Source organism: Acomys minous (genome assembly GCF_964271855.1).
Source record: "Acomys minous genome assembly, chromosome: 12".
Lineage (NCBI taxonomy): Eukaryota > Metazoa > Chordata > Mammalia > Rodentia > Muridae > Acomys > Acomys minous.
In genome coordinates, this window is record NC_140493.1 from 47136437 (window position 1) to 47149324 (window position 12888).

The 12888-nt window shown below is 47.2% G+C and overlaps 1 protein-coding gene across 1 annotated transcript in view; it reads left to right on the top strand.

The window, feature by feature from the left end:
• The window catches only part of TG (thyroglobulin), a gene marked incomplete at its 5' end in the record, with an annotated part of 180634 nt that overhangs the window by 28506 nt on the left and 139240 nt on the right, over positions 1 to 12888 (top strand). Inside the window, 5 exons of the mRNA XM_084747919.1 lie at positions 1124 to 1278; positions 1500 to 1656; positions 3376 to 3591; positions 9749 to 9898; positions 10979 to 11149. Of these exons, the coding sequence (XP_084604045.1) occupies positions 1124 to 1278; positions 1500 to 1656; positions 3376 to 3591; positions 9749 to 9898; positions 10979 to 11149 (849 nt within the window). The remainder of the gene's footprint in view (positions 1 to 1123; positions 1279 to 1499; positions 1657 to 3375; positions 3592 to 9748; positions 9899 to 10978; positions 11150 to 12888) is intronic.

Genomic DNA, 12888 nt, shown 5'->3' on the forward strand with positions numbered 1-12888 from the left:
CAGAGCCTCCCTCCCACTCAAGGGCAGCCTTTTCCTGGTAAGTCAGGTGGCACCAGGGTTGGAGAGCTGGCTTCATGGAGCATGGCTTCAGAAGGGGCAGATAGACCAGCTGCTCCTGGAATTAGGTCTTATTAGGTCTTTTGGAGCCATGTTTTCTATGGGAGAATTGATGTTATTCTAGGTTGCCTGTGGTTACTTGGGTTGGAAACATCTTCAGTTGGCAGGTGCTCCAGCTGCTGAGTTTAGGGACCATACAGGATGCGCTCTGGCCTTCCAGTTCACTTTATGGTGAGCGCTAACCTCTCCCCATATCTACCTTGACCTCCATGGTGCATGCCTGGTAGCACAGCCGTGCAAGACTTCTGCCAGGTGGGCATCAGTGCCTTGGGAAAATGCCAGACTTCTCCTTATGTACAGCTCGTTCTGTTGTTTTACTCAACTCAGGTAAAGGCAAACTCACCTACACATGCAATAGTGGGGCAGGCTGACTTGGCAAGGCCAAGGTGTGAGAAGCCCCAGAAGAATCCGACAGCTGGATTCTTACACTTGACCTTCCTGGGGCGGTGTTAGGAGAGGCATCGGAGGTGGAGACCCCACATCCTGGGGCTTACCTATATCACAAACCTCTAGCTGACTGCCAGAGTGTCCAGGATAGGATTAGCCACAAAGCACTATGGGTTATAGAGGCTTCTCATGCAGAAAAAGGGCAAGAATAAACAGTCTGTCTCTTGATTAGGACAGGGTGGCCACAGCTGAAAGAAGTCAGTCCTCATCGACTACTGAACAGCATTAGAGAACATCTACCCCTAGCCTGCCAAATCATGTGGCATGGTGATATTTATATGCAATGCATTATGGGAGATTTCCCAGGGGGAACATCAGAATCCCTATGAAGAAGCATCCTCATTTAGAGGCTGAAGCAGCTCTGGGCTTTATGTGAGGAGGCTAAGTGATTCAGAGTTAAGGCAGTGAACCAGAAAGTATGGGGTATCTTAGGACATCAGTACAAAAAGGCAATGCTTGTGCACTGACGCTGAATGAAGAGAGGCTATGTATCAAGGAGCATCCACAGGAAAAGAAGTCCTATTGCCTCAGCCCACTGACCTCTTCTGCTTGGCTGCAGGGCCTCAGCTGTGGCAGACCATGCAAACTCAAGCACACTTCCAGCTCCTGCTCCCACCAGGCAAGATGTGCAGTGCTGACTACTCCGGCTTGTTGCAGGCCTTCCAGGTCTTCATACTGGATGAGCTGACAGCCCGTGGCTTCTGCCAGATCTGGGTATGTGCCAGCCTTTCCCACAGTGAGGCTGAACTCAGCATCACGGTCAGGCAGCCTTGGGTGGGGAAGAAGCTTTTCGGTTCCCAGTCCAGAGGAGCAGGGTGGTGGAAGGTTACAGGAGTAACATAAGTAACAGAGAACCCTTCAGACTCCAGACACATGCTTGATATCAGCAGCTTCTTGTTCCTTGTCCCTTAACCAAGGTGTCCCTCTCCACGCAGGTAAAGACATTTGGGACCCTGGTTTCCAGCACTGTCTGTGACAACTCCTCAGTACAGGTAGCATGTCTGACTGCAGAGCGTTTAGGAGTGAATGTCACGTGGAAATTACAACTGGAGAACATCTCAGTGGCTTCACTTCCAGATTTGCGCAGCGTTGGTATGTCTATCTGTATTTAGCATGTTTGTCTGCCTTGCTGAAGCTGGGCAGCCTCATCAAGCCTCAGACTCCTCCCTACAACAGAACTGGGAAGGCCTTAGTCTTTTCTCATAACGCCACAGGGAGAATTGTGTCTAGCCCTTGAGAGGAGACAATTGTGTATTAAAAAGTACGTAGAATTTAGATTGCCTGGAACTGGTGTCACAAGTGCTTGTGAGCCATTCAATGTGGGTTCTGGGCTTTGAACTCTGGTCCTCTCTGAGAGCAGCCAGTACTCAAAGCCTCTGAGCCATCTCACATGGATAGTATAAACTGAACAGATTAATAGATTAATAGATAATTAATAGATTACTAGAAAAATGGAAGAGGTGAAATTGTGGAAGTGGGTGTGGGGGGGTTGATCTGGAAAGAGTTAGGGGAAAGCATTGGGGTGATATGGCCAAATGACATTGTATGCAAGTCTCAAAGAAAAGTATACAAAAGCCGGTAGAGTTCTGGTCAATGGGGGTAAATAGCATCATAAAGCCTATAAAGCCTAGAGACTTCTGTGTAGAGGTGAGATAGAGTATGAAGGAAGATTGGATGGAGAGAAAGAGGTCTTTCCTGGCTTACAATTTACGTACCACCCACTTCACTAAGAAACCATCTCAGCACAGTAACCCTATTTAAACCTTGACTGTTATGCTAGGGATAAACAGAGAGACCCTAAAGGCCTAAGAGAAAGGGCAGAATGAATTATATGTGAGCTACCATAAGTGTGCCCTGTTTTCTTTGAGCTTTCAGGTAGGGTAGGGAACAGTCTACACATTACTAAGTAGGATCTGGATGTTAACTCCTGGCTCCCTTCTGTCGTTCAGTGGCCAGATACCCAGAGTTACCCAGAGTACCTGGAACTTAACCTCTGCTCTAAGACAGAAATCTCTTTTAAAAACATGGCTGGAGTAGAATCCAGGAGGCAGCCTATAGGTCTGTCATTCTCTTGACTTCCTGATGTCACCTTGACAGTACCTAGCATTATGGATATGGGCTTCCATTAACCTTCCTCTGAGAAAGCCTGGATAATTTGGGAGTATTTTCTATTATAACAGCATGAGATGTTTGTCCCAGGTTCAATGTGAGGACAGTGATGACTGTGGCTTCAGGCCACATCCAGATTACCAGTGCCAGGTAGCAGCATGGATGACTTCTGCACACAGTGGTCTGTTGCAGCTCCTTGCACGGCAGTCCTCAGCTTTCCGCTTGGGAAGCCATAGCCTTCTTCATGCTTAGCAGAATTGTGAAAGCCACATTTTCCAACGGAAGGCTGTGCTTTTCTTGTGCAGGGTCTTTTCACATTCACTATCCCTTGGGAACCTTCCCATCCTAAATCAAAGCATTCCTAGGCCTGTCAAACAGACATGCACCCTGACCCTTAGTGTGCAGATCCTCAGAGGTGGCAGATGACCTGAATGGTGTATTGTAATGAGTATCCTGCACCAAGATGGGTTACTTTGGTGCTACAAAGCCTGAGACTTAGGTTAGAGTTTTACTTATGTGTGTGGCTTTGGGCCAGCCACTCACCTTCTCTAAGCCCAGTCTGTCCTGATATCTAATGAAAGAATCTTTGATACCCGTGTGCCCTTTCTGCCAGGGTGTTCTAGGAAGTCTCACCCTGCTATTATCCCTGACTCTGCAGGAAACAGTGGCATGACCTTTGCCTTATATATATATATCTTACAGAAAAGGCTTTCATGGGCCAGGATCTCCTTGGGCGCTTTGCAGATCTGATCCAAAGTGGCAAGTTCCAGCTTTATCTGGACTCCAAGACATTCCCAGCAGACACCTCCTTGTACTTCCTCAATGGGGACAGCTTCGCCACTTCTCCCAGGATTCAGCTTGGGTGCTTGGAAGGATTCTACAGAGTCTCAGCCACCAGTCAGGACCCTCTGGGCTGTGGTAGGTACCCACTTCCCTCTGTACTGAAGTACAGAACCTTAGTAGGCTTCAGGAAAGGCCACTGAGCTCTGGAGGAGTCACCGATGTCTTGGCCAATAAGTATTTTCTGCCACCGGTTTTCATGGCATTCACTCATTAGCCATTACTCACAAGGCTCAGTAGGAAGAAGAAGCCAGTGTGTTTCACTGTCCGTTCTGTTAGCTCTTCCTCAGCTTGAACCTTGGCGGCACTGGGATCACTGTGAGAAGAAAGCCAGTGTCTACTCTGTATCCTGGCTTGGCATTTATTGCTTTTGTTTTGGCAAGGTGTCGTTCCTCTCAACCTCTACGTAGCTGTTGGCCAGCCCCCTCTGTTGCTTGTGGAGATGAGACCTGGTACAGGATGACTTGGCTGTTCTTGCTCTCATCCATGAGCATCTTTGAAGATCAATTTTGTGGGAATGCAGCTGCATTGTGAATGAAAGATGTGTCAGTTTCTTGTTGCTCTCTTTACAGTCATTCCAGACTTAGTTGCTTTTTCTTATATTTCAGTGGGCTGAACTGCAACAAGGTTCTTGGTTAAAGTGAAGGGATCCTGGTGTCTTGTTCCTTCTAGAGGCCGTGGAGGCATCTGACTCCACCCACTTCTCCAAGCCAGCCCCAGAATCCCTCTTTCGTTGTCAAGGGCAGCAGTACTGTAGTTTTCTGACCTTCCCTGCTTCCCAAATCACATATCCTTCTGATTTAAGAGCCATTTTAATGACCTACAGCTAGATAATCTAGGACACTTCCATCCAGTTTTATTTTGATTCCACCTCTAGTTTTCATTCCTTTTGGCCGTATAACCAATCTGCAGCTCCCGGGGATGGGGTGTGGTGGTGTGGGGGTAGAGTGGGCTCATTGTTCCATCACCAGAGTCAAGGGTTGCATGACGAGATGGAAGCCTTCAACCTACGTGCAGTGAGCTGGAGAGTGTTTTCTATTGAGCAAGAGGGAGATACCTTCTGTTATTCCCTCTCTTATTTACATTTGTTGCAACACAAAAGCTGCATAGACTTTCTAAAATCCTTGCCAAGTTGCAAAATGGATTTGAGCTACACCCCCATCCTAGCACAGAGTACAGGAACATTGCCATTCCCAAGCGGCATTTACTGCAGATTTTATACTTGGCAGTGTGGCTTGGTAAGTGTTTGTCTTACAGGAGCCCCTGGTGGCAGAACCTCTCCCCATGAGATAAACAAAGAGATGGAGGCTTTGTTAAATGGCCTTGTGCAGCTTGAGCAGGCTGCCTCCCAAGAAGAGCTTGAGGTCACCAAACCCAATATCAATGGGTGAGGAATCCTAGCTCCTCTTGGGACAGAACACACACACACACACACACACACACACACACACACACACACACACACACACACACACACACACACATCCTGTCTTTCTGTCATCTTAGAGCTGCCCAGGCAGGAGGATGAGAAGTGGGAAGAAGACTGGATAGTGACGTCTGCTAAGTGGGAGTAACAAGGTCACAGTGAGGGTATGTGACACATGCCAGCTACTGTGTTCTCACACTTGAATGTGCAGTGTCCTGAGCTCTCTGGATGAACACCATCAAGTCAGTGTGCGGGTGTTTATATACATGCATGGACACTGTGTTCATATTATAACAGGAAGTAAATGGGAAGCTGTGAAGCCAATCATAAGTTTCCTCTGGGGTTCTTGGTCAAAAGTGACTCTCAGGTCCAATCAGCAGGAGGTTGAGGGTTAGATGGGGTGGCTCTGCCTAGAGGATCCCCTGCGTGGATCATGTGGGGACCATCAGGATGGGAAGGGCTTCAGAAAGCCCTCTTGGAAAACACAGAATGGTACCCAGGGAAGAGATCTAGAGTCAGATTTGGCCCATACTTTTTTTACAATCCTTTTCTGTAAAGGCCGAGATGGCTAGAACTTGTGGTTTTTCTGGGCCAATCAGTCTGGTCTCAATAGTTTAACTCAGTCACTACCGTAGGGAGTAAAATGTGATTAGATTCTAATAAACCTGAGTGTACTCAAGTGGAAGGCCAGCTGCGTTTGGTTTACGCATTACAGCTGGGCAGCTTCACGTCAGATCCATTCTATATTCTACTTTTCAACTGCTGTGTCTTCTTGCCTTCTCACAAAGGGTTGTGCCTCCCTCACCTAGCCTTTCACCTCTCTTCAGACAGAAAGTTCTGGAATGCGTTCACAAAGGCAGCACGAAATGACTTGGGTTTTCTGCAGTATCTGTCCTTATGTCTGAGAACTCCCCAATGAGTTTCTTTGTGTGTGTGTGTGTGTGTGTGTGTGTGTGTGTGTGTGTGTGTGTGAGAGAGAGAGAGAGAGAGAGAGAGAGAGAGAGAGAGAGAGAGAGAGAGAGAGAGAGAGAGATCTTGCTGGCATTTCTGTAAAGCTGGTGTTCCTCCATCCCACCCTGTGAGTGAGGTGAGGAAACTGAGGCATACAGCTCTATACACACTGAGGACAGTGCTCTTTAGGAACAGACATGCCTGGGCTTGAGTCCCAGCCTTAGCACCTTCTCTTCCTGGGGACCAAGGAGGCCACTTGTCCTCCCCTGAAAACCCTGAACTACTTGATAGAAAGCATGCCTCTCTGCCACGACCAGCTCTCAGCAAGTGCCCATTCTTAGTTGGCAGTGTAGACATGTGACCTCAGCTTCATCTGCTTGCAGAGCTTTGGCTCATCCCTGTACACCACACCTCTCCCTTCTAAAAAGGGAGTCCTAGTGAAAGCGTACCTTCCAAGAATCAGGTTTCTCCTTGGCTCTTCTTCTAAAATACATCTGGAACACAGCTGTGGAGCCACAAGGCTGAGCACTTTCCTGTGGAGATGAAGTAGGCTTTTCTTCGTCATCTCTAAAGTCTGATTTGGTCCTTGATAGTGTAATGGCTTGGGGCAGAAGGAAGTCCCCTCCCCTGTGACCTTTGTGGACATGATCATTCTGACCCTGGGAACTGGTGCTGCTAGGGAAAATAGGGAGCAGGGCTTTAGCTTGCAGTTCCATCAGGGTATGTGTCTTCACTCTCCTGTCACCATACATCTTAATGGCTCCTGTGGAATTCCCTGCTGATAGCATCCATTAGAGGGGATCACAGGGATATTGTCAAGAGTTCCCATTTTTCCCATGCCTGACATTAATTTCTACTTATCTATTATAATTTTTTCTCACTACAAATTCTTATAATGGAACTAGTTCCCCATGGACACTTCTTTTGAAGTGGTATATTATGACTTTCCCCTTCCTCCTTTCCTCTCTTTCCCCTTTCATCCATTTGTCATCCACCCACATAGTATTTAAAAATCTAGTTACGTACAAACCCAATACCACAAGTGCAGAGCAGCAAAAATTTGCATGGCACCACATACAGCTGGACCAGAGGTCTGTGGTGTAAAGTGCCCTTTAAGGCAGCCAAAGAGGTATGCTAGGGCAGCAGATGCTGGGTGGAGTCTGGAACATGAGAAAGAATTGCTTATAAGATAAGCAGATGGAGAGAGAGAGAGAGTGAGAGAGAGAGAGAGAGAGAGAGAGAGAGAGAGAGAGAGAGAGAGAGAGAGAAGAAGAAGAAGAAGAAGAAGAAGAAGAAGAAGAAGAAGAAGAAGAAGAAGAAGCATGAGGAGGAGGAGGAGGAAGAGGAGGAGAGAGAATATTTATGTGTTAGGGGCACCAGAAAGAAGACTATGGCAGAAACTAGACTAGATATTTTTTTTAAAAAGCTATGGTTTCTGTAGTGGAATGGAGTCTGTAAGAAACATGACAAGAGCAAGCCATCATGAAAGATAGGATACAAGAAAGGATCCTCAAGAAGTGTGGACCACCAGCAGAGCACCACCGACGAATTTTGAGCTGTAGAGAGACAGGACCAGTAAGACTTGACAGAGCTTGCATGAACTTCTTAGAAGTTAAAGAGTTATGATGTCTCTCAGAGATATTTTCCCTCTCTGTAAAAGTTTGGCCATCATTGTTGGGCTTGAAAGAAAGACTGGCAGGAAGAGCAACATGACACAAAGCCTTTAAAGCTCTAAACTCAAATGATGCAACTATTGTATTGCAGGGTGCTTGTCACAGCTTTCAATAATTCTGGCTGCTGGAGGGACACAGCTGAAGGTGAAAGTGAGCATTCAGGGGCCATGGTGCACTTCCTGGTCTTGAGAGGAGCCACTTGCTGAGGAAAGGACAATGGTTGTCAAGGCTCTGCCTCATTATGCCCTACAACAGTGTCCTTTACATCAGGGACAGTCACAGTGGGGAAGGAGCATGCACACTCTCAAATTGACAGGAGCCTGTGGTTTGGTGGCCTGTCTTTATCAGGACTCTGAGTGAAGACAGCATTGACCAGGAAAGCTTTTGTTTCCTTTAGTCCTGAATTTAGAGGCACTTACTTGAAAAAAAAAATTGTCCCAACTAGTTATAACCAACCTGACTCAAGCAAATAATGAAACTCCATGCTCAGAGAGGGATAGCCACTGGTAGGGTGGACTGGAAAGTTCTGGGCAGCTCCCAAGATGCGGCTGCATTTCTGATTTACTCAGAGATAGCAAGTATGTGCACATCAGGGCAGCAACCCCTAGGGCACTGGCTCCACCTTACCTTGCACCACCACTTTGTGCTTACTTTTTACCACTTCATGGCTTTGCTTCCAAGTCAGTGAAGATGCCCTTCTCATAGGACTGTTAGACAACACAGGAAAACAGTTGGCACTGTGCCTGCAATGTGTCTTTATTTCATCCTGCCTCCCCTTCCAGAAGAGTGTTGTAGCAAGTGATGGCTGATGAGTGCCCAGGCCCGGCCTTCTCACCTGTGAGATGGACTAGATATTAACTCTTAGTGTCGATACATGAACGCACAGAATGTGCACAGCCGAGTTCCAGGCACACACTGAGGGCTCCACTGCAGGGCAAAACTCAGTTTTTGAAGTTACTTGACAAATTATTGGCAATACAACCCTGAACAAGGAGGGAAAGGCAGAAGGCCCTCCATGTATCTCTGAGCCATCTGAGTCAGGGTGGCTGATTCCTGCTTTGCTCTACAGTGGACTTCCTGAGGGTTCTAGCTGTAATGCCTTACAGGATACGCATCTTTTCAGGTTGGGATTCTGGGTTCCCAACCTACATCATATTGCAGAAGAGAAACGAGGAAGGTTTGAAGATGTTAAATGGCAGAAAGCACTGGGTACCAGCAGATGAGGAGGGTAATAGTAAGACACAACATCCAGGATGGCAAATTGATGAGAGCTCTTAGCCACAGAATTCATCCAACAGGCCTGATAGCAAGAGCCACCTTTAATGTTGTCTGTTGCACACCCAATTTGTCCCACCTTTGCCTAATGTGAAGAGCGCCGTTAGTGACTGATGCACAGGGACACCAGCCACAGCAGAACAGTGGGAGGGTACTAAATTGCTAGAATTGCTGGAATTGGCTCATTGAGAAGGCACCATTTGCACAGAGGTGGCTACCAGGAAGGCTTTCCTTAAAAATAAAAGTAAGTGTTATTTGTTAAGTGCACACAGTAGTCTGGCATTGGGAGAGATACTGTATGTTCATGACCACTACACCCCGATACTTACTGTGGACTCCATGTCACACTGCATAAAATGACATCAGAGGACCACAAGAACTGTGCAAGAAGTGGGACTACACCCAATCTGCCTGCACTTTTCATTGTCCACCACACACCTAGATTTGGGAAGATGTGGTTGGGCCTCATCTTTCCCATTGTCTCATCTCCTTTGTAATCTCATCTCTAGTTCCCTGGCTGGCTTGCTTTGGCCTCTCTCTTGCCATTACATGTTGGGGACTTTGTACTTGCTCTTTGCACTATCCTCCACTTGGCCCCCCTTTATCACTTGAGTCTCTAGTGTTAACTTCCCACAGGCTGTTTCTCTCTAATGTGCTCCTGGCATGTCCTCTACTTCATTTGACCCACATCTGAAGTCTTGTCTGAATTCCCACACATCCTCAGCTTCTGGAAAGAAGGTCCGCCTGCCTTCTTCATAGCTGGCTCCTTAGTATTTGAGGCCACCTGCTTCTCATTAATTGTGCCACTGAAATACTAGGCTGATTTTTACAGTTCTACACATACTACAAACCCTGCCTGTGGTCATAAAACAAGTTCTCACTCTGATGTCATCTGTGTTTGTGCCCCTAGTGAAGTGTCCAGAAGGAAGCTTCTCTCAGGATGGGCGATGCACCCCCTGCCCTACTGGAACCTACCAAGAGCAGACAGGCAGCTCCACCTGCATCCCATGCCCAAGGGGCAGAACGACCACCACCACTGGAGCTTTCAGCAAGACTCACTGTAAGTTCTGCCTGCGTCACTCTGAAAGAGAAGCCTCTTCTGACCTCATCTTCCCAAAGCTTCATCTGAAAAGTCCTACATTCAAATTCTATTACACAAAAGACTGGGGCTTCAGTATAAGATTTGGAGCAGATACATCAAGCCCATAGCAAGTGCGTGTGAGCATGCACAGACATGCACATACACACTACTTGGGGTGTTGCGATGACATTTCTGTGCAGCTGTAGTGAACTGATCTTTAGACAACGGGCCAGGTGCAGAAAGGACTTCCAGAAAGAGGCAGTAACTTGAACACAGGGATAGAGAAGTATTCATCCCTGGACCCACCTCATGCTTGCATTCACGGATGCTGAAGGGGAGTGTACATTTTAGACACTGGGTGATGCAATGAGTTGCTGGTCCTGCATTCATGGAGCTTTCGTCAAATGGATGCATGTAGTCAGTAGTCACATATTCACATGGAAACAGAAACGCTGACCAAGCTTACTACTGTGAAGGAGAAGTGTCAGTTCCAGGAGAGAACTGTAGCATCTGATGAGACCAAGTTAGGGATCTGGAGATGTGTGTTCAGGCAGCTAATTAAACTGCTATGAGCTGGGTGTCTTTTTTTTACAGGCAACAGAACTTTGTTTCTCACTGCTCTGAAGTCTGGAAGCCAAAGATCAAGTTGCCAGCAGGTTTAGCATCTACTGAAAATACCATAGCTGGTGGCTTTCTAAGTGTCCTTACATGGCAGAAGGTGCAAGCCAGTTCCCTTTCATAAGGGCACTAATCCCAAATGTGAGGGCACTACCCTCATAACATCATTTTCTTAAACCCCACCTCCTACTACTCTCACACTGCAGATTAGATTCTAAAATATAGGCTTCAGAGTCTACACAAAAGGTGTTCTATGGAATGAGCATGGAGTCAGGGTGGTGCCCTTTGCTGAGGGTGGGCACACTAAGAGTTTTCAGCTAGAATGTCTGGGATACCCATGTGACTCTGACATCACCACAGGACAGGGGTCCTGTGAGTTGGAAGAGAAGGAGAGGACCCCAGAGTCCTGTTACTCATTGCTGTGTCCATCTGTTGTTCCAGGTGTCACTGACTGTCAGAGGAATGAGGCTGGCTTACAGTGTGACCAGGATGGCCAGTACCAAGCCATTCAGAGGGACAGGAACAGTGGAGAAGCTTTCTGCGTGGACAGCGAGGGGCAGAGGCTACAGTGGTTACAGACAGAGGCTGGACTCTCGGAATCTCAGTGTCTGTGTATGTACTGGTTGCTTCCTCCACTGTGGTTGCTGGGATCTGGGTCTTTGTGACCTAAGGAAAGGGATTACACACAGATGCCATTTACCTCCAACTCTATTCCAAAAGCTTTTCACCTCTGGAGAAGTTGAGGGAATAGTAAAATGCGAAGACTTGCTTCACCACTCAGACCTATTACTATTTTGTGCTTTCTTTTTTGTCATTGAATCGTTAAAAAAATAAGTTTTACAAATCATATGAACATTACCCCTGAGCAATTTAAATTTAGCAAGAAAAAGAGATGAATTTTCAGGATTGTTGACCTGCTGAGGTCTCATCTCTTGTAGGCAGCTTGTCTCTGTGGGTCTGGGTAGCATTTCCCTCTCAGATGGATACTGATGAATCATTGAGTATCCATCCTTATTCTATGGCATGACTTTGGAGAAGTTACTCGATGTCTCCTATCACCAGTGTCCCTAGTCTGTTTTCTGGGACATTGTAAGATCCAACATCGTCTCATAATGTCAACAAATGCTCACCAAGCACTACCTGAGGTCCTCAGTGAGGTAGTGGATGAGAAGGGCCCAGGCGTGCCATCATGCCCTCCCAGACAGGCGTGGTGTCAGAGTGGATGAGTCCCCAAAGTTTCTCTTGCTGTTGGTGTAGTCTTGGATACCCACTCATCCTCGACACTTTACTCATCTGCAATATTGAGGATATGAGTTGGGTACCAAGTACGTTAGCTCACTGTGTCCAACAAAGGTGAAAGATATTTCAGAAAGCCAGGCTTCAGAAGCCGTTGCCACCTGCTCCCCCTCTGTTTATGGAGAGGCATGGTGGGAGTAGGGTTGAAACAATGGCCATGGCCCCTGTGTGCTGAGTTCTTAGGACTCAGCTCTCTCTTTACATACTGCCTCCCTTTATTTGAGGTCCTTGATTTCCTTTCCCACTGGGCCAGCTGGGGTTGGAGTGAGTCTGCTGGCCAACTGCAAGAAGAAGGTTGGCATTTGTGAGCTCACTGTGCCAGGAGTCTACACATTCCCCACATTATACCTGTGGTATCCTAAGGGTAAAGATCATTTTCTCCAACAGTTTAGCCAAGGACACAGAAACAATGAATGTTCAAGTGCTTATCTCTAACCTACAGCTGAATACAACATAACTAGGTGTAATCTCCGATGTGCCTCATTCCCTCAACCCTGTCCTTCCTATTACACTGATCGCTACCTCTACTCAGATTCCTCTAATTACATCAGGTAGGCTCAGGAATTGAATGAGGCCATGGGGAGGAGGCATCTCATCAGTGCAGGCTCTTTTCTCCCCTCAGTTCCTCTTCTTGTGGGCAGGGCTAACAGCCACAGGAGGTGGATGGAACTGGCAGCCTCTTTAAAAGACCAGGTGGTGACTTCTTACCAGGTGACTGCAGCATGTCCACCGAGGTGATGCCACATGCACTGCAGCCACGCGGCTCATTGGCTACTCAGAGATTATTGCCTAGGTACTTTGAGCCCTCTGTTCCTGCCACGGCTCAGTGCGAAGGTGGCTGCACACAATTTGTAAGGCATTTGCAGCTTGCTCTGCCCAGCATTCAGAATGAAAAGGATGCTTTCACCAGCAGCATAAGAAATATTCAGGAGTCACAGCTCAGCTGACAGCTTAGAGAGGGGGTCCCCGAGGCACTGACTTTTGCTCAGTTTTCATGGCATCTTCAGCTTTTTTTTAAGGTTGTACTTCTGTGTTGAAAAACAGGCCTTCTGAGA